The sequence below is a fragment of the Thunnus thynnus genome, chromosome 11 (genome assembly GCF_963924715.1).
Source record: "Thunnus thynnus chromosome 11, fThuThy2.1, whole genome shotgun sequence".
NCBI classification, from domain to species: domain Eukaryota; kingdom Metazoa; phylum Chordata; class Actinopteri; order Scombriformes; family Scombridae; genus Thunnus; species Thunnus thynnus.
Window position 1 is genome coordinate 9,981,580 of NC_089527.1, and position 27,955 is coordinate 10,009,534.

The 27,955-nt window shown below is 39.6% G+C and overlaps 1 protein-coding gene across 1 annotated transcript in view; it reads left to right on the top strand.

The window, feature by feature from the left end:
• The window catches only part of ube2f (ubiquitin-conjugating enzyme E2F (putative)), a 44,969-nt gene extending 18,536 nt beyond the window's left edge, over positions 1-26,433 (top strand). Inside the window, exons 5-10 of the mRNA XM_067603128.1 lie at positions 1,329-1,396; positions 6,306-6,376; positions 6,762-6,819; positions 14,240-14,272; positions 15,389-15,451; positions 25,478-26,433. Coding sequence (XP_067459229.1) covers positions 1,329-1,396; positions 6,306-6,376; positions 6,762-6,819; positions 14,240-14,272; positions 15,389-15,451; positions 25,478-25,528 — 344 coding nt within the window. The 3' untranslated portion in view covers positions 25,529-26,433. The remainder of the gene's footprint in view (positions 1-1,328; positions 1,397-6,305; positions 6,377-6,761; positions 6,820-14,239; positions 14,273-15,388; positions 15,452-25,477) is intronic.
• Positions 26,434-27,955: the final 1,522 nt, after the last annotated feature.

Genomic DNA, 27,955 nt, shown 5'->3' on the forward strand with positions numbered 1-27,955 from the left:
GGCCGTGCAGGTGAAAGGACTGCAGGCAGTCATTTCTTTCTGTCAGTGTCAAGAGTCTCGTCCCCAATTTGTCCCTCTCTAATCCCTGAAACCGCCGTAGTCATTTGACGCCTGTCCTTTTCTTATCATGTGTCCATGTAAGATCATGACAAATGTTAATGTCGTCTAACTAATTTAAGACTCATTTTAAATAGATCCAATGTCCTGAGCAAGACTTTAATTGGCTTTAAAGGCTCCATGTGTGGAGAATGTCACCGCGTTTGACTGGGAATCAATCCATTTGTGACGTATGCGTGAGTGAGTTTACATGTTTTATGCTTGCATGTGTATTTAGCCCTCTTTACATTAGTGTCCCAGTGGTGTTTACCAGGTGACTGTGACTGTGTGTGTGTGTGTGTGCGCGCGCTGTAAGGTTTGCAAGATGGAAGATGAGAATTAAGCCGTTGCTATGTTTGGCCAACAGGACGTGGTTGGACTGAAAGATCACGTCTTAGCCCTTTATCCCCTGAGAATACATCCTAGATTGAGATCCAATCGCTCTAATTGGTCCTCTCTACTCTCTACTTCACTCTAATGTCAAAGATTTATCCGTCACACGAGAGCTGTTCGATCTCGGCTGAGACCACTGCGTCGGCACAGCGGGGGTTCCCGGTGCAGAGCGCTCCACCAAAAAAAAACAAAAAAAAAGCCGAACCTGGTGCAGCTCTAGTGCAGCTTCACCTGGCAGTGTGCTGCACTGGGCCAATCAAACATGTGCAAGTGCAAATTCTGGGTAGATTAATAGAATTCTGGTATGTTTACCGTGCAAATTGTTTTTATCCAAACTGGCCTTTTTTGGATTGTGTATCATCTGCTCGTTGGTTCCTGTCCCAGCACATCTGCACCAACACAGCCCTGTGAATGTTTTAATGCAGCGAACGAGGCCCCAGCTTCTATAATCCATATCATTACATCAGTTTTTATTTTTATAGAAGAAAATCTGATACTACACTATCTGTTAACTTATGTGTTTTCTGAATTGTCCATTTTCTGACATTTTATGGACCAAACAACCAATCGATTAATTGAAAAAATAAATGAACAGATTAATCGATATAATATTGTGATGTTAGGTTCAGGTCTTTGTTGAAGATGATTTCCTCAGAGATGTTTTTTGATCACTGAGCTTGTCCGGTGTATGAGATCAAGAAGCCTCAAGATGACACATTTCTAAACCATGGTTAGCAGTGTATGATGATGATTGTCAATTGATGTTTATCATCAAACATATATTTTTGTATATATATGTTATTTAAACTCTTTTTCTCTCTTTATTTCTTTCCTTCCAGATGAAGGTTACTACCAAAGTGGAAAGTTTCAGTTTGAAATAGACGTCCCAGAAGCCTATAACATGGTGGTGAGTGGTCCAGTTATCTTTCATTGGTTGGTCTATATATGTGTATATATATGTGTGTAGATGTGACTGCCTGTGTTTTTGTGTTGTTAGTTAGAAACTTCTGTTTTGACCTGTTGACATAATGCCCCATAATGGTTTGTCATGTTCTGTTGTCGTGTCTGTGAATTATAGTCTCCATATCAACACATAACTAATTAAACATGTGTTTATGGTTTCATCAGTGTTGTAAATATGCAGATGTTGCATTTGCTTTCCATTAAAGAGCCCCTCCAGACATGTTTTAAGATGTATATAAAATGCTCTACTTTGAATAGTAATTTGTATCTGATGTGGTTTTCCCATGAAAAAAAGTTCAATTATCTTGTTGAACCTGCAGTGCAGAACTTTAACATATAATTGAACGTCTGTTAAATTCAAACCCTTGCCAAGAGTTCACACATTACTGATTAAGCCTATCACTGTCAGATAAATCTCTCTGTATTTCACAGTAAACCAGAGTTTTTAATCTGGTGTCAGGTTTGACATTCCCACGCTGGCCGGATGAACGCATGAATGCAGACTTCCGCCTGCTGAGCCGGCTAATTTCCGGTTAGCTCTCTGCTGACTTGAAAGGGGGATAAAACAATTTAATCATGTGGCTCCTCTAGACTTTCCAAATGTTATCAGACCAAATGGATCAAATTCTGATAGTGAAACAAGTCATTTCACGGGGGTCGTGTGACGCTCAAAAAACAATTTATCCACCGTTTTACAGGACTGGCTTCCAAACTAGTTGGGATTTCACAAACCATGATCGTAGGCCCGACCCTTAAAAGCACAGAGAAACTTTCCCCCTTCAAACTCTGCACATACATTATTCTGCACAGCGAAGCTCAAACATTCAACTGTAGGAACAAGAACAAAAACATTTTTTTTGAGTGGAGGGGGACTTTAATATTCATATAGGAATATTAAGGTACTGGGTTTGGATCTGTCGGTGGATTCCGGGGGCGTCTGCGGCATACCACATCATTTTTTTCACCTGACCTTCGTGAGTGAGACTTACTCTGCCCACCTCTCTCCTTTTGTCTATTCTTCCATTCATTCTTGCTACACAGGCTTTATCTCACCACCGCCAGTGTGTGTTCACGTACCGTACGCACCAATCTGTGTCTTTTGTTTGCGTGTGAGATATCGTCATTTCATGTGTATCTTTACCAATGAACACAATGTGAACACCTTGTATCTTTGTCTTTTGTCCAAGTCCTTTATTACATGTTTACACACACACACACACGCATGCAGTTATCTGTAGCACTTTCACGACGCCCTCCACAGAATAAAAAATAATAAACATTCACCCATGAAACTAATCATGAAATTAATCGATGCATAATGTCGGGCCAAGTGGTGCACGAGTACAGGAGCAGCGGTGAAGAGAAGTCTCATCAAACAGAAAGGTTAAGTTTCAGAGGCTTTCCTCATCAGTATATTACCTTCAATAAAGTCACATTAAATCCATATTTATTAAACCACACAGCTGTAGTTAAGGAGAACTCCTAGCTTATTAACGTACACATCAAACCAGTTGATAGAAGGAGTCTGCAGCCTGGATTGAAACCTGTAGCTCACAGTACAACAGTCCAGTCCAGCGTTTCATCGTTTATTCTTCACAAGTTGCGTGTGTAAATACAGGTGGGGTATTAATTAGTTTTTATCTATCACGTTGTTGTAGTTCTGAACTTCCGTGGCACAGAAAGTGTGCAGAGCTGATGAAATTCAGTAAAAGCTTTGGGGTGGGCTTTTTTAGGTGATAAACAGTCAAATTGCATTTTTCCTTATTTACTGAAAGACTGCTGTGAGGTTTAGTGCTGGTAAATAAACCCACCACACCCACAGCAACACTGAAAATGATGCATTTGGTCTGATTATTATAATTAGTTATATTTTAAGGCATTCCTGTTCAGAAGTCTAACTAAATAGGTATTTTGGGCTGTAATTAATACCTGAGGTAGGAAGAGAAATCGTGTGTGTAGAATGGAATTGAATTAATTGAAAACATGTACAAAGTTAAAATCAGCCCAGCTTCTGTAACTTTAAACCTCACTATACAGTATTTTAACATTTGTAATAAGTGTATCTTAATTTTTAATTCATTATTATTTGTTTTATTAGGTTATTTATTGGTTGCCCTCTTTTTGTTATGCAATTACTGTTATTGTTCAAATTATTAATACCCCCCTCAATAAAAACATCTCCAACATCCTGAGTGTCCGATGTTAAAGGATCTTTGTTCAAAGCTGTGTGGCTGTAGAACCTCATTTATGAGACAATGCAAATTCCTCTAAAAAGCTGCCGCCATGAAACCACTGCACCTGATTCCCCACCTGTCTCCTCGTGCTGAAGTGAGATGAAGTCAAGGCCTATTATTTCCTCTGCACAATCAAGACCAGCCCCACATCTGAAAATGCCAGCTGTTCAGAGACAGCCGTCTGTGTACTTCATTATCAGGCTGACACTCATGTCTTTTCAAGATGAAATTGGCCCAATTTGAAGCTTCCTGTAGTGCTAGAAACCCTCGGTTTTACCTGTAATGTCCAGTTACTAATTTCTTATATCCCTTATTTACAGTCTTATGGATTACAAATAGCTGTCTTCAACCAAACAAACATCATATTCTGAATATGAGAAAACATTAAGTTCATAGATGTGCTTCAGGTTTTATTTGTATAATTATTCCTGATTATTATTTTCTAGTGTCAACTGCACTGAGAGCAAAAATGGTTCCTGCACACATAATTTCACCTCTGCACTTAACTGTAATTATTGATTTCCTCGACAGACACCCTTCTCAAGACATCCTGAATCACAGTGATTCATCAGATGTCAGATGACTCAAACATCTACAATTCAGACAAAAGTAAAAGAGTGTGTGTGTATTATATGTACGTCTTTGTATCTGTGAGTTTTGATTTGTGTGTGATTGCAGTTTATTTGTAAAAACTGTCAAAGGGAAGCAGAAATGTATGTTTCAAAAAGGTGTGTTTTCCTCCAACACACCTGTCACAGACTCAGGTGTGCAGAGACTTTTTCAGAATGAATCTATGAAATCAAAGAGCTCGCTCATTTCAGTTCAAGTCAAGAAAAGGTTGTCATAGCTTGCTGAGAAGTGCCATGGCAGAACGGCCTGGGAACTCTGTTGTCAGCACTACTTCTCCATCTCGTAATGGTAACTTGGGCTCTGATAAGGAGTCAGACCCTCACACGATGTCTACACAAGCTGCGTAGCGAAAGCAGCAAGTTAGTAGAGCCGCAACTTCAGTCGTCGGTCCGTGTCTACAAAGGATGTGTTCAGGCACGGTATTGAGCGTAGGTCACCTGTGTTTCATGCTGAGTCGTGTGAGTGAAATGCAAGCCGATGCGAAGCCTGTGTAGACAGCTGTATTGTTTAAAACATATCTGAGTGTGCGAGTGAAACACTTTCTGTTTAGACAAGCCATTAGAGAGCTCGCATGGAACGGGGCAGCTGGAACCTCTCTTAAAACCAGACTTGGAAAGGAAAATTCACGGGCAAGTTTCTAGCGCCTGAGCTCGGACCCACGGGGCCCGGCAGAGTTCAGCCCAAATAACACAGAGCTGCCTCGTCCTTGCATTTTCCTCCCTCTGACATGTCCAGGATGAGGGGACCTGAGAAAACATGTGAAACTCACAAGCCCCCAAGCTGAGCACCACTGTGTTTGAGTGTATCCCAGAGAACAAAAGGCCACTTCAGTGCAACTGTATGTCACAGATAAGAATACTCCGGCAGTCGTCCTCTGTGTGAAGCAGGAGTTGAGAGGAAGACAGCTGGTCTTAGTAGGAGTCCCTGAGAGAGGTTCTAGAGGGCTACCTTTGGGGACTTCATAGTTCTACTGGAAGGTTTAGGTTCAGTTAATATGAACCTAAGTGGTGTTGTGCTTATAATTGTCATTGCTAGTCATGGGCTGTCCCTAACGAACATCACGTTCTCACATACTATGAGGATCAACATCAGGATTATACACTCATGCTATGTGACTGTTACTGCTTCAAGGTTTCAAACAAGTTGAACTGAAGGTTGAGTGGAGAGTTCCAACAATAGAAAAATAGTATATTGCAGTAAAGAGACATAGATGTAAAGAGGAAATCAATACAACTTATCATAACATAACATAACAGCCTTTTTTTTAAGTCATTTCCGTCACATGAGAGTAATGCACATTCCTTTTCCCCACTACAGCCTTTCTTGCAGCTCGTCTAAGTGCCAGATGTGCTTTGTTTACACTTTCTTTTCAGAGGCAGAGAAAATAAAAGTGACTGTCACAATTGTGTGAAGTTAGTAAATCCAGCAATTTACTAATGCAAAAGATTTGATAAATCTGTCCGTGAGTGTCAGATATGTAAAAAGTCATTTTATTCTAAATGTACAGACATTTAAAAACATGCAAACTGCTTTAAACTGTCAAACTTTGAAATAAGTTGATGGAGAAGTCCTGTGGGGGTTGATTGCCTTCTCAAATGTGAACATTAACCAGACAAGTTAAAAGCCCAAAACACACAGAGACAAAGAACAGACACAAAAGGCACAGATGTGTTCATGTTGACCAACAAGTGTAGCAGTGAAAACCCCGTCTGTGGACACTGGTTTTTGGCGGCTGGTCTATTTGAATGCATTCCACTGATGCACCTCACACACACAAACAGGCGAAAAGGTAAAATGTGTGTGAATTCTTTTCACCACATAAATTGCATCGCGTAACATGGAAAAGTATGTTACATGGCCACAGCAGCAAAAGCATGGAGTTACCTCTGTTTACACCTGCTGTGAAGACTTTTAACATGGAAATGCTCTGAATAGTAAATACTAGTTATTAACATTTTAACAATTGCTTTTCTCTCTGTTAATCTACAGCCTCCTAAAGTGAGATGTCTGACCAGAATATGGCATCCTAACATAACAGAGAATGGAGAGATCTGCTTGAGGTAAGCAGTACTGCACCTTAGCAACTTCTTCCTCTTCTTTATCTTCAGTTTTTTTTAAATTTTATTTTACTTTTCATTCTTACTGGTAAGGAATTGATGAAAGCAAATGAAAGACGGTATCCCCTGTGCTGTGCATCCATTCTCAGACACATCGCCTGAAATCAAAAGGGCAAACCCTTAAATGAAATAGCCATATATATATAGTCATATTACAGTGGTATACAGCGGTGTGGAGTCAGAGGAGTATATGACATTTGGCAGCACCTTTGGCGTCGTGTAAGGGGCATAACAATAACTCAGAGACACAGTACACTGACAAGCAACCACAAAGTGTCTAAGATATCTTGTAAGTATTGTAAATGACTTTTTATTTTTATGTCTGCAGCTTATTGCGGGAACACTCTATTGATGGCACAGGCTGGGCCCCCACCAGAACATTAAAGGTAAAAAAAAATAAAAATAAATAGCTTTTAATTAAGATGATGTTACTCTGTTACAACTCCGATGTTTTTGGCTGTTGGTATTTTTTTTTCTAGATCTAAATCAATCATTTATGTTTCTTAAACTATGGATTAAGAATCAAGTCAGATAGCAACCTGTGTTTCTGCAATGTTTAGTTTGCAGTGAGATTAGGACAAGTAACATTTCAGAAGCAGCAAATATTACATGGAAAAGTTTATTGTGTTTCAAATCAAACAATACAATTATAAGTTGAAGCTGTTCAGGCCTATATTGCTGCCATACATTTCAGTTATAATTCTGCTGTAAAACATGTTGTAAACGGTCATATCATATTGTACCGTAATTATTATGACAGCAGCGTTTGTGCCATAATGCATCTCCAGAATAAAACATGAAACGCCATTTTTATTAAAAAGAAGTTAGAGAGGAGGCAGTGATGCACAGGATTGATGAGCCTCAGTAATCCAACGGCATAAACATGCATAATACCGAACAGTCTGATATGTGTAGAGGCGTGTGTGGTTATTCCGTTACCGCCTTGTGTCATTTGCATGTTATTTGATCAAGGTAAACACAGTAATTGTCAATATATCTGTCGTCCTGCTGAATGAGTGGGGGTAATAGTCAGTGTTCAGACTGAGAATTAGGCTCTGCATGAAAAAACGCAGCCCTCTCATTAATTTGAATCGAGCCCGCATGTTTTCCATAAGAGGCCAGATATTTCAAGCCCCAGAAGTCCCATTCACTCCAGGGCATTCAGGGTTTGTTAGATAGAGAGTTGGGGGAATGTAGTGGATAGTGTAGTTAATATTAAATAATGAATTAAGGAAGCTACAAGGTTGCAGAAATGAAAATAATTTTCTCTTAGAAATTTCCTATTTATTGGTGAAATAGATTGTCAAAGAAAGAGAAAACAGGATCTGTATAAAAAATTTTTGAATGAACCGCTGCCTCTCTAATCTATATTTTCTGACAGAAACATGTGATCCACAGTGACAGAAACACTGTCTGCATCCGTCTGCATTACGCTCAAATCATGAAGGTGAAAATAGCAAATGGCCAAGAATATTTTTTACTGGCTAAAATAACGAATTACCTTTTTGTGTAACATATACATTCATTGAGATAATAAGGTATTATGTTGCATGCAAACTTTAAGAAGAAGCCGGAGGAAAATTGCCATAAAATAACCCAGTAATGATGCATTATCAAAGCATGTTAGTACAGTCCAATATTTATATTCATCAATGTGGTACACAATGATTTTGTTTTTGGTATTTAAAAAAAAAAAAATCATCATGCCAAAACGAGCAACATCTACTGATCCAGACTTTCATTTTACCATCCTGTACAGTTACAAAATACTACAGTTTAGTATCTTACAGGTGAATCAGGGAAGTTAACCAATAAAAACAAACATCTGCAGGGATCAAAGTTTTCCGTCACTAAGATGGATTTCTGTCATTTGGTTGAGAGAGAAAGAAAGAGAGAGAGAGAGAGGTAATTTTTCTTTCATGTAGCATCTCGTTTGTGAACTTTGATGCTGTTGAAAACACTGGAATACTCTCAGGACACCATGAAAAACCTTTTGTGGAGCCATGAAAAGTAAACTTCACAATAAAAGGCTTTTCAACTGCATATAAACTAGTGCTTTGACTCCTTGTGCTTTAACCTTGACTTTTGCAAGCTGTTCAAAAACTGTCACTGAATTCAAAGCAAGGACGTCCTCTGTTATCCTTACTCAAGATTTGACAAAAATTATGTGTGATGCCAAATACGGAGTGAAACTAAACACAGTTGTATGGTGAAGCTCTGCCTTCCATGTTAAGTTTTACCTCAAACATTCTCATCCAGTCAGACACACGTCATATCGCTGTGAAGACCGGATCAACCTCTCAATCGCTGCACTGGGACGGACTTGTGCTCATGGAAATATGCGACTGTGTACATGTTTTGTGCATTTTGCCGTCAGAAGTGGAGGGACATGGACTTTTTAGAGGTGCCGAATGGCCCTTTTCCCTCCATCTCCAGTTTTACAAGTTTATAGAGTCATCCAGTAAATCCTCTTTGAATACCTCCCGAGTTTCCTGCCAAGACTGCTCTTGAAGTTATTATCCTCAAGAGTTCTCTTCCTATGTTTTAGGTTTTATAAGTCAATCCAGGCTATCCCTTTCCCTTTTTTGCTTTATTTCTGGTGCTGTGTTCACACATTAGCATACGAGGGAGTCTTCTCTTCCTACCTTCAGACAAAGCTATTTTTCTACTCGTCTGCCGAACAAGTTTCACATAATTGAAAATTGTCAAGCTAGATAAATTTCGATTTGCTGCTATATCATCATGACCGATTGAGTGTCTCCATATCACTGAACCCATTATGTTATGCTTTGCACAATGTCAATCACATGATACCAAGAAGAAATGGAAATCTCTGCCAGAGAATAATAGCTCTTTTAATGACAGTTGTTTCGTCACATCTTTTTATCAGGTGAAATCAGGTTCGGCTTTGATTGCATTCTGTTTGTTCCCAGTCTACTCCATGCAGCAGTTAGAGTGGTTGCATTTGCAGACTTTTCCATACTGCACATTTATGACGCATTTTGAACCAACTCAGTTTTTTGAACCCACTCAGACAGCTTAAGAAATGTTCCTCCGCCCTTCTGTTAACATTGTTTAAAATACAGCCATAGATGCAGACTTAAAAAGCGATATGGTCTGTGTGCATTAATTAAAAACAGATTTGTTTGGTAGCTTATAAATTATTCAATGAATGTAAGAAAGCTTTTTAGAAATATATCAGAGTTTTCTTTCTACACTTTATAGTCTATATGTATAATAATGGGGACAATAGGTTGCAAAGTAGTGTTATCACATTATTCCCTCCTGCAGCAAGTATTGCAATGCAAGACTGTTTGCAACTATGCAACTGTAATTCCCCTTTGGGATTAATAAAGTACTCTACCTACCTACCTACTCATCCATCCATCCATCCATCATTGCTGTCATGAGGAAAACTGATACTGGATTACATCATCAGAAATTTTATTTGCTTATGCAAGCAGCCATTTGTTTAGCATCAAACTCAACCCAGTGTAGTTTAGTGTGAAAAGTAGGATAGTGATGTAACTGTGGTTGTAGAAAATATGAAATTGAGGAAATGGATGCAATAATAACGTTTACAGTTAAGCTAGGCCTTCTATTGACCTGAAAACCACATATCTAGGTATTGACTTACATCGTGCAGAAACTTCCAAAGACTTCTCCACGATGTTCTGCTAAAAATAAAAGCAACCTACAGGAGACAGAATGACAAATCACCTCTCTGCAGCGTATTCATCACTCTTTTTTTTGTACAGCATATACTGAAAAAGACAGATTGAGATTGAGATTTTTTTGCCTTTCCTGCCATTTTTGCAATTTATGTAGTCGATGTAGCGGTAGGTTGTGACAGACATGTACAGTATACAATGAATCTGTAACAAAGCTGTGATAATGATCGGTTTATGTATTGGGTCTTAGCGTGGGAACACAGGTGTTGTAAATAGAGATGTTCACTTACACAACTTTGTGTTTCATTTACCTTCTCCTGATTATTTTCACAGGTGACTGTACTGTATGTGTGAAGTACATACCGCTGTACATTCCTGGTGCTATAATGTACATTCCTGTCTTTAACCCACCAAGAGCCTTTTACAATACAGCAGCCACCAGAAAACAGTGGAGAAACATGAAAAGCATGTCGATATGGAAATAACATGCTTTTTTTTCCTGAAAAAGAAAGGAGAGACAAACATAATATATTGTTGTTTCATGTAAACATACCAGCATCTTCATTGCTTTAAAACGAAGCTTTACGTGTGGAAATGAAATAATGTCTTTGTTAGCTCTTGAATGTTTTCAATGCTTCTCTTCCTCGGCCTTGACTCTAAGAAGGTAAGGAAAGCAGGACCTTTCATGCGATTGTCATGAATGCACATGTACTATGTGAAGGGTTTTTACAATACAGATACATGAAGCCAGGCTGCTGTACCTGTAGAAGGTGAGATAGGAGTCATCAGTGCACAGCTAGCAAGCTTACAGGAACAGGGATAAGTGTTGAGCTACAGTGCCTATAGAAAGTATTACCCGCCTTAGACTGACCCACATTTATATGAAATCCCGCTCAAATAAAGAAACGTCTATTTGACCTCTCGAATCGGGTTTCAAATTGTTATTTACAAAGAGCAATTATATCCAGACTGCAGTTGCCGGCACACAATTATAGATACATTTTAACCTCCTCTAGTGCAGAAATCTTTATGACATGAAGCCTGCAAATGTGGCTGTTTAGCTGTGGGTTAGTTACAAAGTTCATTCCAATAATTTCAAAATGTTTAGCTTTGAAATCATGCACCTTTCAGCTTCTGACTGTGACTATGATGGTCACCTATAACACGGCAAGGGTCATGCATAAGCTGACGTCATCCTGTAGCTGTATGGAGTTCAGGTCAGGGGGTAGAAATGTGCACTTGTACCCCTGTGCCTGTGTCTGACAGCCGGTAGATGTTTGTTGTTATATTTGTGCGCCTGGTCCCAGTTGAAATCCGGTCTATGATTGTTTACCGAAACGTAGGTGTGGATACGGTCATAGGTGTGAGAGAGTGGTTGGGCTTCGGTTCATGTGTGTCAGCGATTGTCAGCGTTAGTGCACATAAATATGTGAGGAAAAAGTAAGTGCAAAAGCTGTGAGTCAGAAAGGATTGTGTTAGTTTTTGAGTGGGTGATGCTGTCCCTCTTCACTGGTCACCACTCTTCTCTACTTCAGCCCACGCGCACACACACACACACACACACACACACGGCCACATAAAATGCCTTTACAATAATAGCTCAGATGGTAATATCAGCACAATGTACATCTACAAAGCAATGAGTACAAAATAAAGCCACTTTGTTGCTTTGAGATTCTTTTTACTGTGTTTATTCACCATTTCAATCCAACAACTTCTACTTTGCTGTTTTTTGTGTCAAATTACTGTTATATACTTAAGCTGACAGTACTGCAAAGTCAAAATTTAAATCAGCATGCTCTCACTGGCATAGTGTGTATATGCCTCCACTCAGAACTGTGCTTGCTTCGTGTTGTTTATATTATATCATAAACAGGTAGTTGGACTGATTTGACAGCATTTCTTCTTTTGAAGAAATCCATCCTCTGAAGCATTTCTCTGAATACACGAGGATCTGCAGTGTACAGCTATAATTGAATTCACACATTATAGCAATGCACATGGTAATTATGAGTGAGCCTGAGTGTCCATATAGTGTTGTTTTTTCTGAGTGCCAGCATCTATTTTCAGTTGTTCCTAATGAGGAGAGAGTGTATGCAGCAGCATGCAGCCTCTTAGAGAAAAGGTGGCTGCACCCAGCGTCTTCTTTCAGAGAGATCTGACTTTTTTTTTGTTTTTTGTTGGATGCGTTTGATTGTTTGCATATGATTGATGGATAAAGATTTTTATTGAGTGTATGTTTCCTTGTTCGGGTTCTACATACTACCTCATTTCTTTTCTTGATGCTATAAAACTAACCCAGAAGCAAATCTAAATAGTTTTTCTAGAGTCGTTTTTCTTTTGATGTCTCCATCATGAACATTTGTGGGATTATCTGTTTTACTCACAGCCTCTACCTTTCGGAAGGACAGACATGTGGTTGCAGTGAGTGTAAGGGCATTTGCACCGTATTTGCAGCCTTGAGAAATATTCCAAATACAGTTTAAAAAAGAATGAAGCCTCTAATAATAGGTCGGACCTGATAATGTATGGTGATAGTTCACGAGGAATCAAAAAATACAATGTTTAGGTTTGCCTGTTTGGTAAAGCTATTAGTATGTGCCATGATAACATATCATTTTCTTGTTATTTTTTATACCTGTCAGTGTGTAGTGGGGGAAGAGGAGGAGGAGGAGGAGAGGGAGACAGAGAAAAAAACAGCCTGGAAGTCTCTACAAAATTATTTTCACTTGCTTTTATCTCACAGTTGGCAAAACAGACATTTTGCTAGTTGATTGCTTTTCCTGAAAAAATCAATATTGAAAGCTTCATCTCATTATGGACATGAAATAAATACAGGTGTGTTGAGTGAGCGAAAGATAACTGAAAGCTTTAACTTGACTGTCAATCAGCGGACCAGCTGACAGCAGCAGAGCCGAGGTCTTCCAGGACTCTGTTATATTCTGTCACCAGTAGAGATGCACTGATGCTGACGTTGGATATCAGTCCAATACTGACTCAAATAGCTGGATCGAGTGTCATTATTTTAATATATAATGTAATGTGTTTTACAGAGTTAGGGAAGCAATGTTTAGGTCAAACCTGATTTTGCCTCACACATAAAAGAATGATCCCAGTCTCTTCCACACAGTTCACTTCACACTTCTTAATTGGATTTCACAGGATTACCCCCGTAATTAGAAAGTGGGGGATAGTGAAAGTTGTAAGCTACAGTGAGAAAAGGCAATTATGGTGCCACCTTTCTTTTTTCCACACACAGAACCCTAAAGCCCCTATAGCTACTGTCAGACCTGCTGTGGAGTCATAGTAGCACGTCGTAGTGGTTCGTTAAGGAGTCCCATGGCTCCTGCCGACAGGAGGTTCAGGGATTTGATGTGTAGATACATATTGCACTTTTTACAAATGTTCTTGTCCTGCTGTGCAGTTGCATTGTCTCATGGGAAACGTTGAAGAAGATCAGAAATCCCGGTGAAGGTTATTGCAGAGTGGTTTATTCACATAACTGTAACCATTATATTCACTGAAGGTTGTAAAGGAATTGACCTAATTGAGTGTAATGGATGGATGTATAATATTAGAGCAGACTGACAATGATGATTGTGTTAGTATTCACTTTTTGGGAAGGCAGGAGAATTTGTCTTGCTTACCAAGGCCTTAGACAAAACTTCAATTTGTCTCCTGTAAGGAAAATCTTCCTCAATATCCATCTTATAATTGGCTGCAGCTGAAATAATGTCAGTAGAATAATTCACCTCCTTTGTATTATCTATACTCAGGGTCTTCACAATCAGTCTATAAGATCAGAATCAGTTTCCGTCCAGGCATTTTAGAATATATCACCTATATACAGACGATTCAAATGAATGTTTGTATCATCATCAGATACATATATTAGAGAGATTAGAATTTGGCCACATTTATTTTGACTTGCTCTCTGAGTTTAACAAGCTGTTTTAACTTTTGGTGTAATTATATTGTGTTCCCCTGTGTCGTGTGTGTGTGTGTATGAATTTATATAGCACCAGTCAAAAGTTTGGACACCCTTTCTCATTCGAGTGAATAGGAAGGTCTATTCAAAGTTTTGACTGGTATTGTTCGTGACACAATTTGATGTTTTTCATTCATTTTTTTCTAGGACGTGGTCTGGGGATTGAACTCCTTGTTTACTGTAAGTTTTCCTTGTTTTTTCTTTATTAATATGAAAAAACTACCTGAAAAATTCATTTTAATTTACATACAACTGGTAAATGGCCAATACTATACATAAATATTTATATTTTGTGTGGATTTATATTTATACACACATTTCCCCTATAATATATTGTTTTAATCAGGAGAGCACCATTGGTTTACCCCTCTGAGCAAATAAAACCCAGACTACTGAAGTTTTTTTTTTAAGTTCCTCACTGTATGCAGGTTACACCAATGACATTAGTCCAAACTCAGATCAAATAAAACAAGGCCATTCGTTATCTCTCTTTATAGCTGTAATAAGACCATAATTTCTGACTTAGGGGAAATTATCTCTCTCATTATGAAGAACCGTTAGAGATAATAGGGAAATATAAACACGGAAATTAGATCACACATTATGCTTGTGTACGCTTCACCAGCTGTAGGTCTCCTTGTGCCAGGTCTTGTAAGAATACTCAGAGCTTAAATTAGACAATACAGTATGTGGGGTTTTTATAATAGATCATTTAAATACTTGGATGATAATCAGTCTGCTAGTTATCAGATGAAAGTAATCTGTGTAGTTTGGTCCAAATGTATTTGCATACTTCGCTGATTGCAAGCTTGCATAAATCCATCATTGATCACATTTTGTAAACATCCTCTCTTACCCTGAGGTCAGAACTGTGTCTATGATGATAATGTTGATGGTAATCTGCACTGATGGCGTGGCCATGCCCTAAATCTTACCTCTTAATCAGGAAACAACCTCTCAGGCCATCCTCCTTTTTATCTCTGTAGCAACACTCTGCTTCTTGCCTCACTTTGTTGTGCATGGCATCAATAAATCAACAGCGTCATTATGCTGTTTTGTTTGTCGTAGCTGCAGAGTCCAGGGTGACATTGCAGGCAGAAAGTTATGCTGAAGTGGGCAATATCTACCTCAGCTGATTTTTCATTGGGAAACAGAAATTTGACCTACAGATAGAAGTATCGAACCCAGTGAAGATGAAAATGAATCAACTTTCTCGATCCATATTTGCACTGTTCTTCAACTTTGCCGTTTTGCCTTTTCTCTCTGTACCTTTCTTCTCTTTGCCGTCTGCTACAGGACCTGTTGAACTTCGATGACCCATTGAACATTGACGCAGCAGAACATCATCTGAGAGACAAGGTGAGGCTTTGAAATTTTGATAAGTGCAAGAAGATTGGTGACACATTCAGGGCACTCCAAACATAATCTTTAATTCTGTTTTATCATCAAACGTAGATTCAGCACAAGCAGTGTCTTTAGTCATCGACTTGCAGATGGTTCACTTCTGAAGCCTCCCAATAGTGTCTCAACTCTCCATGTTTGCATCCACACCCTAACTTCTGTTCATTGCCTGCATAGAAAATGTATTTGACAAAGACATACAGTTACAGTTACAGAAACTACATCTGTCGTTTCTACTGACGCCCTGTACGCACCAGGCTTTACTCAATTCTGTAGGTGGAATTATGTGATAATCAGGTTGAAGACAAAGAGCACACCGAGCAGCTTTCCTGAGCAGAGAAGTTCATTATATTCAAGAGCTGTTTGCATGGAGCAGGTGCATATGGTGTTTTAACAAAGGTACTTGTTCATGCACAACCATTTAGTTCTGTGCTTCCACAGTAGACAGCAGGCTCTACAATTTGTAAGTCAAAGCAGCACCATAAACTGAATCTCTCGAGTTTCCACAACCTTCACTAGGTGTGTGTGGTTTTTTTTCTGTGTCTGGTTATGTATTTATGTATTTCTACAAACCTGCATGTCTGCATATGAGTTTAATTTATAAACTATAACTTGAGTTAGAATTCATTTTGAATTTAGCAATAATATCCAAGAACCCTGAAGGCAGATTTATGGTCACTCAACACTTTTGATAAGTGTAGCTCAACAGAAATGATGTATTTTTGACAGAAAAAAGTGTCGCTCAACACTTTCCTTTCATGTCTCGCACCTGGAGAATTTTGTTACGTCGCAGACAGCGTCATATTTTGTCGCACAACATGATTGGGTAGTGTTACTAGTGTCTCCATGGAGACTGTAGTTTTTACTGAACTTCCTTATTGATATCTTGGTCTGTAACTTTATATAACTTATAACATCCTTGTTCAATTAGTTCCAGTTGGGATCATACCAAGCCGGCTGGAGGATAGCGTCTGGTTACCATGGAGACGACTGAAACCTTTTGCCGAAGCATACATTGAAAACGTAGCACAACCCTTTAATTTCTTTTGAGCAGCACTTATCAAAAGTGTTGCGTGACCTAGCATAAATCAGCCTTTACCCTCCAGCCTTTTTACATACACGTTGATAGATGTTGAGTTGAATGTCAGCCTTCCTCTTAGTAAAACAAGTATGCAAGATGTTTTTAAAAGATAGGCACCCTGGCTAACTGATTTTAAACCCATTCACTCTATATCTCCAAAAAGGAGCCCTTTTCCATCCATTTCTATCCTGTGCTCCTCCTTTCAGGTTTTTATCAGTACATCAAGCAGGGACAACAAGTGTCAAGAAACAGATTCTATCAGTGTTTTGCTTATAGTAATTGCTTTCCTGGATTGCCAAACAGACTAATGCAGCTCTGCTGGAGGCCTGCTGACTAGGGAAATAATTTTGAGTTCAGCCTGAGCTGAGGCAAGCTGAAAGCATTTTAAAGTACAGTATTTAACCTTTTTGGCACTTTGTATGTGTACCCTTTCCCATGATGCACCGGGGTGTACCTAGCAGTGCTTGATAATGGTTGCCATGTGACCCCATTAGATGTGAAAGAGTTTGTCTGTGTGTGTGTATGTGTGAGAGGGAAAGAGAGTGTGATTGCCAGTTTGTGGTAGGGGTCATGATTGTTTAGATGTGTTACCAGTCTCAGGTGTAGGATGAGAGTGTCAATTTTGAGGCTTTTATGAAGTAAAACAAATAAGACATGCATTCATCCTGCAAGACAAAGGCTATAAGGCTGCTAATGTAAGGGAATATTAGTTAAGCGGCCTGATGTTGTCAGCCTAACAAATAGCCTAGAACACTGGTTGAATGACTTTTAAAAGTTGTAGGAGATTTTCGGTAAAACCTTTAAACTCCTTTAACTTGGAATCTTGGAATTACTTTATCGGTTTCTAGTTTTTAGTTACACACAGTTGTGTTGCATGAGGTCATCAGTGAAGCTGTCTTCCAGGAAGGAGCATTTTCCAGAGAGTTCAAGGGCCTGTTTCTTCAGATCTCTGTGCCGTTCAGCATCCAAATGTTTGTTCCATCTACGGCTGCTAATTTACAGAATGCAGTATCCTCACAATACTCTGGGTGTACTGCTCGCCAAATGAACGTGTTAAACCACAAAATCTCAATAAAGTTTTATCTGGAATCTGAAATTTCTGGAAGTTATGGTTAATTCACTGTGCTGTTGTGGTTCTCTGCAGTCACAACAACTGCAAACATGAAGTCATCCACCCATGACCCACTCCCACAGAGTTACAGCCTGCTGTAATCAACTTCGGCAGCAACCGGGTGTAGCTGTGGGAGTGTATGCGCGTGTGTGTGTGTGTGTGTGTGTGTTTTTGTGTAGAGGCTTTTGAAGTGGAGCTCCTCCTGCGGCTGCTCTCTGAATACATTTGCCGGTTAAAGTGGCTAAAAGGAAACATCCTCATGGGCAATTTAGAGTGAGCGCATGTGTGTGTTTGTACAGTACGTGTGTGTAGCTGGTCGGTGATACAGTGGGACTGCGGTTTTGCACCATTGTTAGTCGTGAGTGGGAGTTTGTGGAGTTAGTGAGGATGACACTAAAATGGAATAAGCTTGAAAGAGTCTGAAGCTCCAGGATAAGCTGTGTTTACATGTGCATGAATATTTGTATGAGGGGGACCAAAGATTAAAAACACCACTGAATGTAATGAAGTCCCATGCAACCTTACTTTACCTTACTAATAATGGCCTCACAAATATAATAAGAATAGGATCAAAACATCTCTTATAAAGTATCATCACTGAAAACAGAATATGTCAAACCTCACAAAGACAGGATACAATGAAGGCTATTATATTGGATTGAATGTGATTGTACAGGTGTACCAAATAAACTGGTAACGTAGCATATTACAACATACATCTATAACGTTACTTAGGGGTAAAAGAGGAAAACATACCCCTAAAATGTCAAAATAAGTAATCATATTTACATATTTCCTGCAATTTTAAGTGCTTTACAGTTCACAGACAGCAGAAATGAAACAGGAAACGGTGTGAACCAAAGTGCAAAGCCTTTAACACACCACCCAGCAGCATGAACACACGTGCCATCATTTAAATGCCAAACTGCCACAAAGCAGAAGAGTTCAAACGTCTGCAGTACAACACATATACCTCTGTGTTTCAACAGAAGATATCAATGCAATTGTATCTGTAACATATTCCGAGAGACTTTTGCGATATACTATAATGTGATATTGATTATCTGTCTAAAGCACACAGTGTGACAAGAGTGGGACCTCTGAGGGTTTGGGTCTAATCAAGCTCCAGAGTTCACTGATCCCATCATTGCCCTCCACATGCTAAACTCCTCATTATCAATTTCAGAGATCGCCTTTCTCTCTCTCTCTCTCTCTCTCTCTCTCTCTCTCTCTCTCTCTCTCTCTTACACACTCTCTTGCTTTCTCAGAAGTCTCTAGTGGCTTAGCCTCTTCAATCAATAGTCAATTATGTCAAGCGCACGCACACACACGCACAAACACACGTACATATATACATACATCTGCCTTCTGTTCCCCTTGTTAGCTTTCTCTCTGCTCATGAACCGTGATCCCTGTGACTCTGTAGGCTCTCATTACCTTAAAAATAAGAAACCTCAACGTTGTTCCTGAGTCACACGAGATCCCGACGTAGCAGCAACGACATTGTTCACAGATTATCATAATAGTTATTTCCTCGTTTTTAACTTTATCAGTGTGCAGCCTGAACTGTTGCTGTTATAGTTGCAGTGAATTGTTTTTATCCTTATTCTGAAGGTAAATGTGTGCGTGTAAATGTGATGGAGATGGTGTTTGTGAAATAATTGATCATTCATGTCACGTCTATGGGGGTCAATACATATATATAATATAGTCAAATGTGTCTCCAGTCACCTCATTATGTTGTGCACCTGTCAGAACAGGTACTTTCTATCTGTCTATCATCTATCTATCTGTCTGTCCGTCTATCTGTCTGTGAGAGAGAGTGAGCCAAAACCCAGACTATACCAAAATATACTCAGCAGCTGATGAGGAGCAAGACGATTCAAACAAATGTATTTCCTGAGAAGAAAAGGTTCCATGGTATCGTTAATGCAAATTGTGGCAGAGAGCAATGCAAATGAAGGAAGAAGATGAGGCACATGTTAACTTCACGTCACAACACCCTCCCTCCGTTCTCTCTCCAGCTCGCTGCTATATTTTTAAGTCTATCTACGCAGAAGTGTGGTGCAACAAGTGGACAGACCTCTCTTGAGCTGGAGGAGTCCGTTTCAAGGTCCCGCTCCAGCGAGCGTCCACGCTGCTGAAGTGTGCTCGAGGAAGTCACTGAATCCCCGTCAGTGTCGAGGATAACATGTCAAACTAATTATCCCTTTCCTTCAGACTCACGCTTGTTATCTGATAGCGGTGCATCCCGACCTTATACTGTTGCTTCTGTGACTCAGAAAGTTGGATCTTATAGCAGGTTTTTGCTGTTCAACAGCTCTGAAGATGAATTATTTTGTCTCTTATTATTTAGATTAGCTCTGCCATTATTTGGATTTAAAGCCCCTGTGTTTAGAACTTTAAATCGCTGTGCATGACTACAGCTATTTTCCTGGAGTACAATATTTTGTGTGAAGGATTCTCTAGTTTGTATTGTTGCAGTCAAAGTCAACCAATCCCAGCAAAGCCGATGCTGAAAGACCCTACAGGATCCTCGAATCTTACAGCAAATACTTCTAAAAATCCTATTGATTCATTATAAATCTTCAGCATTAATTGAACTGTACTCTATTTTTATAAACGTGGAGAATATTATTTATCTTTTCATTATACTGTAGTTTTGTCACCTCGTCGGCAAGAGGACTGATACTGATTCACTGGCTGCTCATCCTCGCTGGCTCAGAGATTTTCTTTATTTTCTTAAAACGGAAGAAATGTAGACTCACATTAAAAGGCTCATCAGATACATTTTGAAAGGCGCGGCTTCCTGTTTTTTTCAGTATATCGGAAGGGCGAACTTTCCACATAACCTAGATTAAGAGATTCACAGGCAGACTGATCCTTCCTTTGATCTGAGTGATTGTACAGTCTTGTTTCGACTCTAATTTCCTTCGCCTCTTTTTCTTTCACTCTTTTTCTTTTTTTCCTTCTTTTGTGTGTAATCATCATTATTTATACATTGTATGTTTTCGCTGTTTGATCTGCTTTGTAACTTGTTTATGACTACATATTGATAGTTACAACCAGAGCTGCGATGATTAGTCGATCAGTTGCCAATTATTAAATTAATCACCAACTATTTTGATAATTGATGCATCGTTTTAAGAAAAAAAAAGTACAAATTCTCTGATTCCAGCTTCTCAAATGTGAATATTTTCTACTTTGATTAGTCCTCTATGATAGTAAACTGAATATTTTTGGGTTGTGGACTGTTGATCAGGACAAAAGAAGACATTTGAGGATTCAACTAATAGATTAATCAAGAAATTAATCTATGGATTAATCGATATTAATAACTGTTAGTTGCAGCCCCAGTTACAACCGCTTTATCACTGTAAATGTTGTGCGTAAAAGAGTAAATAAAATTAATAACAATAATAATAATCTTACATACCTTTTCACCTGCAAGCCGCCCATTCAATTCAAACCATGACAGGGCTTTGAACATTTCACTAACCTTACAGAATTCTCAAAAAAAGCCCGAGTGTGAAAACACCTGATGAGTCGTCTCGTCATGGCCTCCACACCTCTGCATCCCTTGTCATCTCTCTCCTCTATTCCTTTTCCTTTCCCCCTGTTCACACTTCTCTCCTTTTTTCATTTTTGCCTTCGCAGTCTGTTTACCCAACACATCCCAGGGCTTTTCTTTTCTCAGTTTTTCAAACTTTTAGCAGATTTTAAAGAAATGGTTTGTACCCAAAGGGTTTAATTTGCATTCCCTTCACCCTGACGCTGGTACATGTTCTGAGCACCTGTACAGATCGCTGGAGGAGAGGAGATTTAATTGCCTTCCACGAGTGAAATAGAGCCAAAAAAAGTAGAGCTTTATTCTAACAAAGTTTTTAATCAACTACAGAGTTTAGTTGGAGTCTTCAAACTAATGATAATGTGCAGTCTCAGCTGGTTTTCTGCTGTGAGAGAGAAAAGGAGGACGAAGTAAGAAAGAAGAACAAGGTAAATTTACCTTGTGTATTTATGTGATGATGTGTTTTTCAGTAACACAACTCTTATTTAACCTCTTGTGAAAGAGTATTCGGCCCATAATCCAAATGTCTTAATTATCTTAAACTATTTTGTTTGAATACAATTTTGCTCCAATCCTCAGCTTCATGTGAGCTGATCTAATCGGGGCAAGTTTGAGCTTCACGTTTAAGACACCCCCGCTGCGCCTGTTTAAACTCGACTCCCTCTCTGGTGTCTGTGCACTCTTCAAACCTTCCTCTCCCTCATTTCTCCACTAAATGTGCGGCATACTGCGTGTGTGTATGTGTATGTGTCCCACTTACGGTAGCTTGCAAAAGCCACCTGGGTAGACAAAAGATGCCAGAAAGACAACTGAATGAGGAGAGACAGATGGACTTATATCCCATATTCAAAAGTGCTGTCCATTTTACACAGTGGACAGATGGACAGATGTGGTACTTCACTGAGGACTGTGAACGACGTTTCTGCATGATTATTTCATCTTTTGTTTCCAAAAAGAAAGTAAATATGTGATATGTGGCAGCAGTAGGCAGGGAATCAGTCAAATAAACATTCTTGCATACATATACTATATACAGGATCATGAACTATCCTTTCTGGTTCCCTTCTCACCTTGGGATCTGTGTAGCCACAAGGACTGACAGAATTTAAAAGCATCACACCTGTATGAAACCCTCCTCCAGCTATTATAAGTCTGAAGTGTATAATAGCTTTTGTGAGCGTGTGCTTTGTACAGATACATGTTTTCTGTGAAGTGACTCTTCCTCGAGGGCGATGTGACGGGCTCACGGTTTCCATTAGGGTCGTGTATTTTTAATCCGAGCATTTGTTAGTTGCTTGAACGGTCATGATATCAAATGTTCGACTGTGTTTGTGAAACTATTTTAACTTGAACTGCGTTACTGAATTATCTAAACCGCTGATCTTACAAACCGCATCCAATCAGATTACAGCAGATTTAGAGGCTTAAACATAAAGAGAGCATATCTGAGCTTCCAGAGATATTAATCTAAGTTACACTACTGTACGTGGCCACATCTGGAGAAGTTATGCTCCGCTGTGATTGGCTCTGCTATGAGACGAGCACTGTGACCGGCTGAGCGGATAACGGCATGGATCTATGTTACACCTCACCCATCATTCTTCGCAGGTGGCACCTTAACAAACCAGAATAGCAGGTGCGCTCAGAGATACACACACTGCTCATGTGCCTGAGACATACATGACTGCTTTGTGCTGGCCGTAGCTCTCACACTATTAAAGTATGGCCCTTAGAGGGAGAAATCCCTCAGCAGCAGTAGGGCTGATCCATCATCCCTCTGTGGACAGATACTCAGACTGCTGTCATCACTGCTGAAGTTTTGTCACTGGCAGCTTTTCAGCATTCCTGTCTGTCATCCATGTCTGTACACACACACACACACCCATACAGCCTCCTTTTCTCCTCTTTCTCTCTCTCTCTCTCTCTCCATCGCTCTTTCTCTTCCCTCTTACTCATGTTTCTCTCACGTACCCCCGTCTGTCTCCCGCTCATACCCCAGTGACCACAAAAGCCCCAGCAATGCACGCAGGAATAAACTTACCACCAGAGCTGTGCCGTAAATCAACGAGCTGATGTCAGTGTGGGACACACTGGGTTTGTGGACGGCATTTAATAGCCAAGACCCCTGCGGTGATGGATGGGTGATAGGGATAACTATTAAACAGAACAAGAGGGGGGTTGCTGTGAAGGGATTTGGGGGGGGATAAGGAAGGTCGGTGCAAAACTGTCCCTCTAGAGTACATGCAGCAAAGCAGTAATTTACAATACAAATAAATAGTAGTGTCACTTTAGTGCATTTCTGAGATTTGGGAAGTAGTTAAACAATTAAAGATGTGTGGGTGATGCTATAAAGCATGAGTATATGCTGTCTAGAATGACTTTGTGGTGTCCTAGGAAGAAATATTATTATATATTTATGTAAAAGCAATTAAAAGCCCTCTAGTAGACAAAGTAGGCTTAACCTGCTGTCAAGAGCTAAAAGTCCAACCCGGCTCTCAGGTTAGCTCCCTGTTGCACTAGCTTTCAGTGCTTCATGTAGTTTATCATACAGGGCTTCTTTTATCATTTTCAAAAAGTTGTAACATGGCGCAGAGGTTTTCTGATTGTGCTTCTGTAGCTGAGACAGGATATGTTGTGTTGAAAGTGTTCTGGAGAGGCGATTTTGATTGATTTTTGAGGTTTTTAATGTCAAAGTGAAAACAAATCTTTTACATTTCTACTGCAGGTACTATCTTTTTTTTTTTTTCATATTGTCATTTGTTTTGTGTTCAACAGTTTTAGCATCAGTCACCCATAATTGATCACAAAACTAACATAAGAACCACAATAGCATGTTAGAAAAATGCACAGCTACTATCTATAGAAATAGTTTTAGCAGTCTTTACTCGAAAGCCATAACTAATACCATCATTTACACGACTCTGTACTTTGGTGCTGCAGAAGCTATTTTCCAGTCCCTTGTACCGACTGCATCATCATTAAGCCCAGTAAATAATGCTCCCTTAGCTGTGACACTGTGTCTCAATTACCACAATCTCTATATTTTACAGTTTGTCTAGCTACGATACAGCTTTGCTAAGCCATGCACTTTCTTAGACACTAAAGGAAATCATTTCATACAGTAATAGGAGAGGAAAGCTGCTGAAGCCGGGATTAGTAGCAGTCTACTCTACAACCTTTGATCAAAATCCATGATAATATGAGTGTACTGTAATGCATTCTGCCTGATGCTTCAAAAGAGTAGAAATAAACAGTCAGCTAAAATAAACAGAGTATCCCCAAAACAAGCCCAGTAGTTGAAGAGAAGGAGGCAGCAGTGTGTTGGGCAGAGCTGAGGAAATGACTGAAGGGTGAGAGCAGAGGAATGAGAGGAGAGGTTACAAACAGAGGTTGATCGGGTCAGATGTAACTAGGAGGGATGGGTCCAGGAAAGGGGAGGTTGCGTGGGGATGGAAAGAAGCCAAGCACAACCAGAGAGGGCACGATCAAGACGAGGGGAAAGACATGACCAGAAGGGATATGACCAAGAGAAGTCATCATAAACAAGATGAGATATGCCCTAATTATAATGAAATAAAATTGCAGATGAACATACAGATATAGGCGATTGAATTTTAAATCCTGGTTTAATATGCTTCAAAGAGCACAAAGCTTTATATTTTTGTAGTTTTGAGTGTCTAGAAGAATTTAAAGCCAGCTTTTATTAAAATCTTTATCTTAGAAAGTAATTAAATCAACTGACTCAATGAAAAAATTCTTCTTAAAAATGCTGATATAAAGTCAGAGGCCTCATTTTAAAGGTGAAGAGTGTAGGATTGAGCGGTGATGTTGCAGATTGCAACCAACTGAATATCCCTGAATATCCCTCCCCAAAGGGCCACCATGAGTTTTACATTTTTGCTTTTTTGTGAAATGTCTCGACCTCGATCATCGGATGGATAACAGGAGAATTAATCCTTTTGGATTCGATGATCCACTGACTTCTCCCCCCTCACCATCCTTTCCCCAAGTCCAAGTTGTCTAATATTTTGGTTTATGATCAAATACTTGAAAATACAGTACAGCCTCACAGAGCTGTGGATTCCAAGTCTTGTTTTTAAATCGCAGATCATATTTCCGTCTTTGTCACATTTATCTGTCTGCCTTGTACGAGTGTTTAATTTCCGGCTTTTCCCCTATAACTCTCACACTCTTCTCTTTTACTGTCCTCTCTCTCCCATCCAGGAGGATTTTCGGAATAAAGTTCAAGATTACATCAAGCACTACGCCAGATGATAGAAGCACCGGCTACCTACATCAGCCTGCACCAACCAACCAACCAAACTGCTCTACCTTGCCTCTGCTTATCTTGGCCAACTCCCCCCCGATGTGCGTGAATCAGCAGCTGACTCTTTGACTCATAACTGCTCTCCTCCTCTTGATACCACTGCCCCACCAATGCCCCCCCCCCCTCCTCTGTTCACCCAGTCGCAATAAACTCCACATTGCAGGAACAAAATAAAAAAAAAAAAAAGAAAAAAATGATGTGTTTGAAGAAGGACTTAACTCAACAAAAGAAAATATGCTTTAATTATCCTATTTGAGTGTTACGATGACCACAATTCATTGTGGCAAGATCACTGAATGATGCCGCCTCGCTGAGGTGTCCCTGAGCCTGTCGGAAATGAACGAAGGTAAGGGATGTGATGATTCAGTGGCGTTAAAAAAAAAAAAGAAAAAAAGATCTAATCTAAAAAAAAAAAAAAAAAGACTAAAGAAGTTACATTTAGCTGTTTTAAAATTTGACAAATTAAGAGAAAGAAAATGTTACTATCAGTTCTCTTTTCCAGTGCCTGCCATGTATGTGTTGCTAAAGAGAAAATGCATGTGAGTTCACAGACATACATACGCGGTGTCCCATCCTGTGGTATAAGACAAACGCATATACACATTGTCGTACACTTGTCTATTACTCACACACACACACATATATACACACATTCACGTTGGAAATCCTACAGCCCCAAGCCCCACTAGACAGCATGTGAATGACCAGTACCATATCGTCCCATTCTGTTGTCACTGTCCCTGCATGTTCACATACACAAACACACACACACACACATGCACACACTCCTGCTCTCATACAGACCCTCTGTGTGTTTTCAGCTCCATTTGGATAAAGTTGAGATAAAACTTTACCACAGCCAAATGTATTGAACTCTGTTTTCAGCTTCATCTCCTCTCTATCTCTTCTCTACACACACACACACACACATGCACACACACAGTCACATATACCTTTTTTCCATGGAGGATGGAGAGGTTTATTCACACTTACATTACAATGCAATCAGAAAGTATTAAGATAGCGACAGTCATTTTTTATTGTGTTGGCTCTGAGACAAGGTTCCAGCTTCATTTGAGGTTGTTTACATCCACGTCTGATTGAACAGTGTTCACATTGTTGTTCTTTTTAAATGTAGTGCCCCAATTTTAGGGGACAAAAAGTAACAGAACAGGTGAACATCAACAGTTTGATTGAGGTCAGATTACTGAACAATCCATTTTGGCCATAACAAAGCCTTTATGTATCATTAGTAGCATTGTCCCGCAGTATTCTCCTAAAATTGGGGGAGTAGTTACAAGAGGACCTACACTGTTATACAGATGTGAACACCCAGGAAGCTGAAGGTCAGCGCATAGATGGTTTACATCCAATGTGTTGGAGCACAGAGCCAAAACAATAGAAGATATTTATCTGTCCTAATATTTGACGACTGCACTGTAGAGTACCCTCTCGTTCTGGTTGCTGTGGGAGATTTCACAAGCTATGCTATAGAGCTTATCTTTCTAGAGAGACGGTACTCCTGAAGTCTCTCTCTTTGTGTGTATATGTACTATTTCTTTTTTTTTTATTGTCTGGTTGTGTGTGGAAAAGTCAGTGGCAGAGGTTCTGATTTACTCTTGAGAGATGCTGCATATGTCTTTGTGTGCTTTTGTCAATTCGGAACGAATGGAGGTGCCTACAAGTTAGATATCAGGCTAAACAGCTCGTGAGCAGGCTAGTGGGCTAACATGCTAGCGGTACTAGCGAGCGTGCTTACTAGGTAGTGAGTTTTCTAGTTAGCTAGCAGGATAACAAGAGGTTGGTTTTCTGCCAGTCAGTGCAAGAGACACTACAACCCTCACAGTTGTAGTGTAGCTAGGTCGCCACCAAAAAGTGTCTGTGAATATAAAGACGTCACTCACTGGGTAGCCAGTTGGCATTCTTGCAAGTGAATTAACTTGTTCGCTACAGTGCTAATTAATTCCCTCGCTAGCTAGTTAGCTTGCTAGTTAAAGGTATACTGTGCAGGATTTTAATAAAAAAACAATGTATAGACTCATACTCATACAAAAGTAATCCCTCTTAATTATCACTTATGAGCGACTAGAAGTGTGTGGTGGTGTATTTATCTGCAGAGACTTTCCCCTCTGCCTGTAATATTTTTTCCTGCTTCTCTGTCTCCCTCCTCTGCTGTGTGCAGAGTGCTGCTGTTTGACCGACACACACACACAGCAGAGAGTGGGTGTGTTTATTCGCGCTTTACAATGTAACCACCGTGAAACAATCAGAAAATAACATTTTATTACTCTGATTCACAGCTTCCTTCTCGCCAGCACCCGCTCACTCTTCTCATTCGCTCTCTAGCTCGCTCGACCACAGCTCTCTCTCTCTCT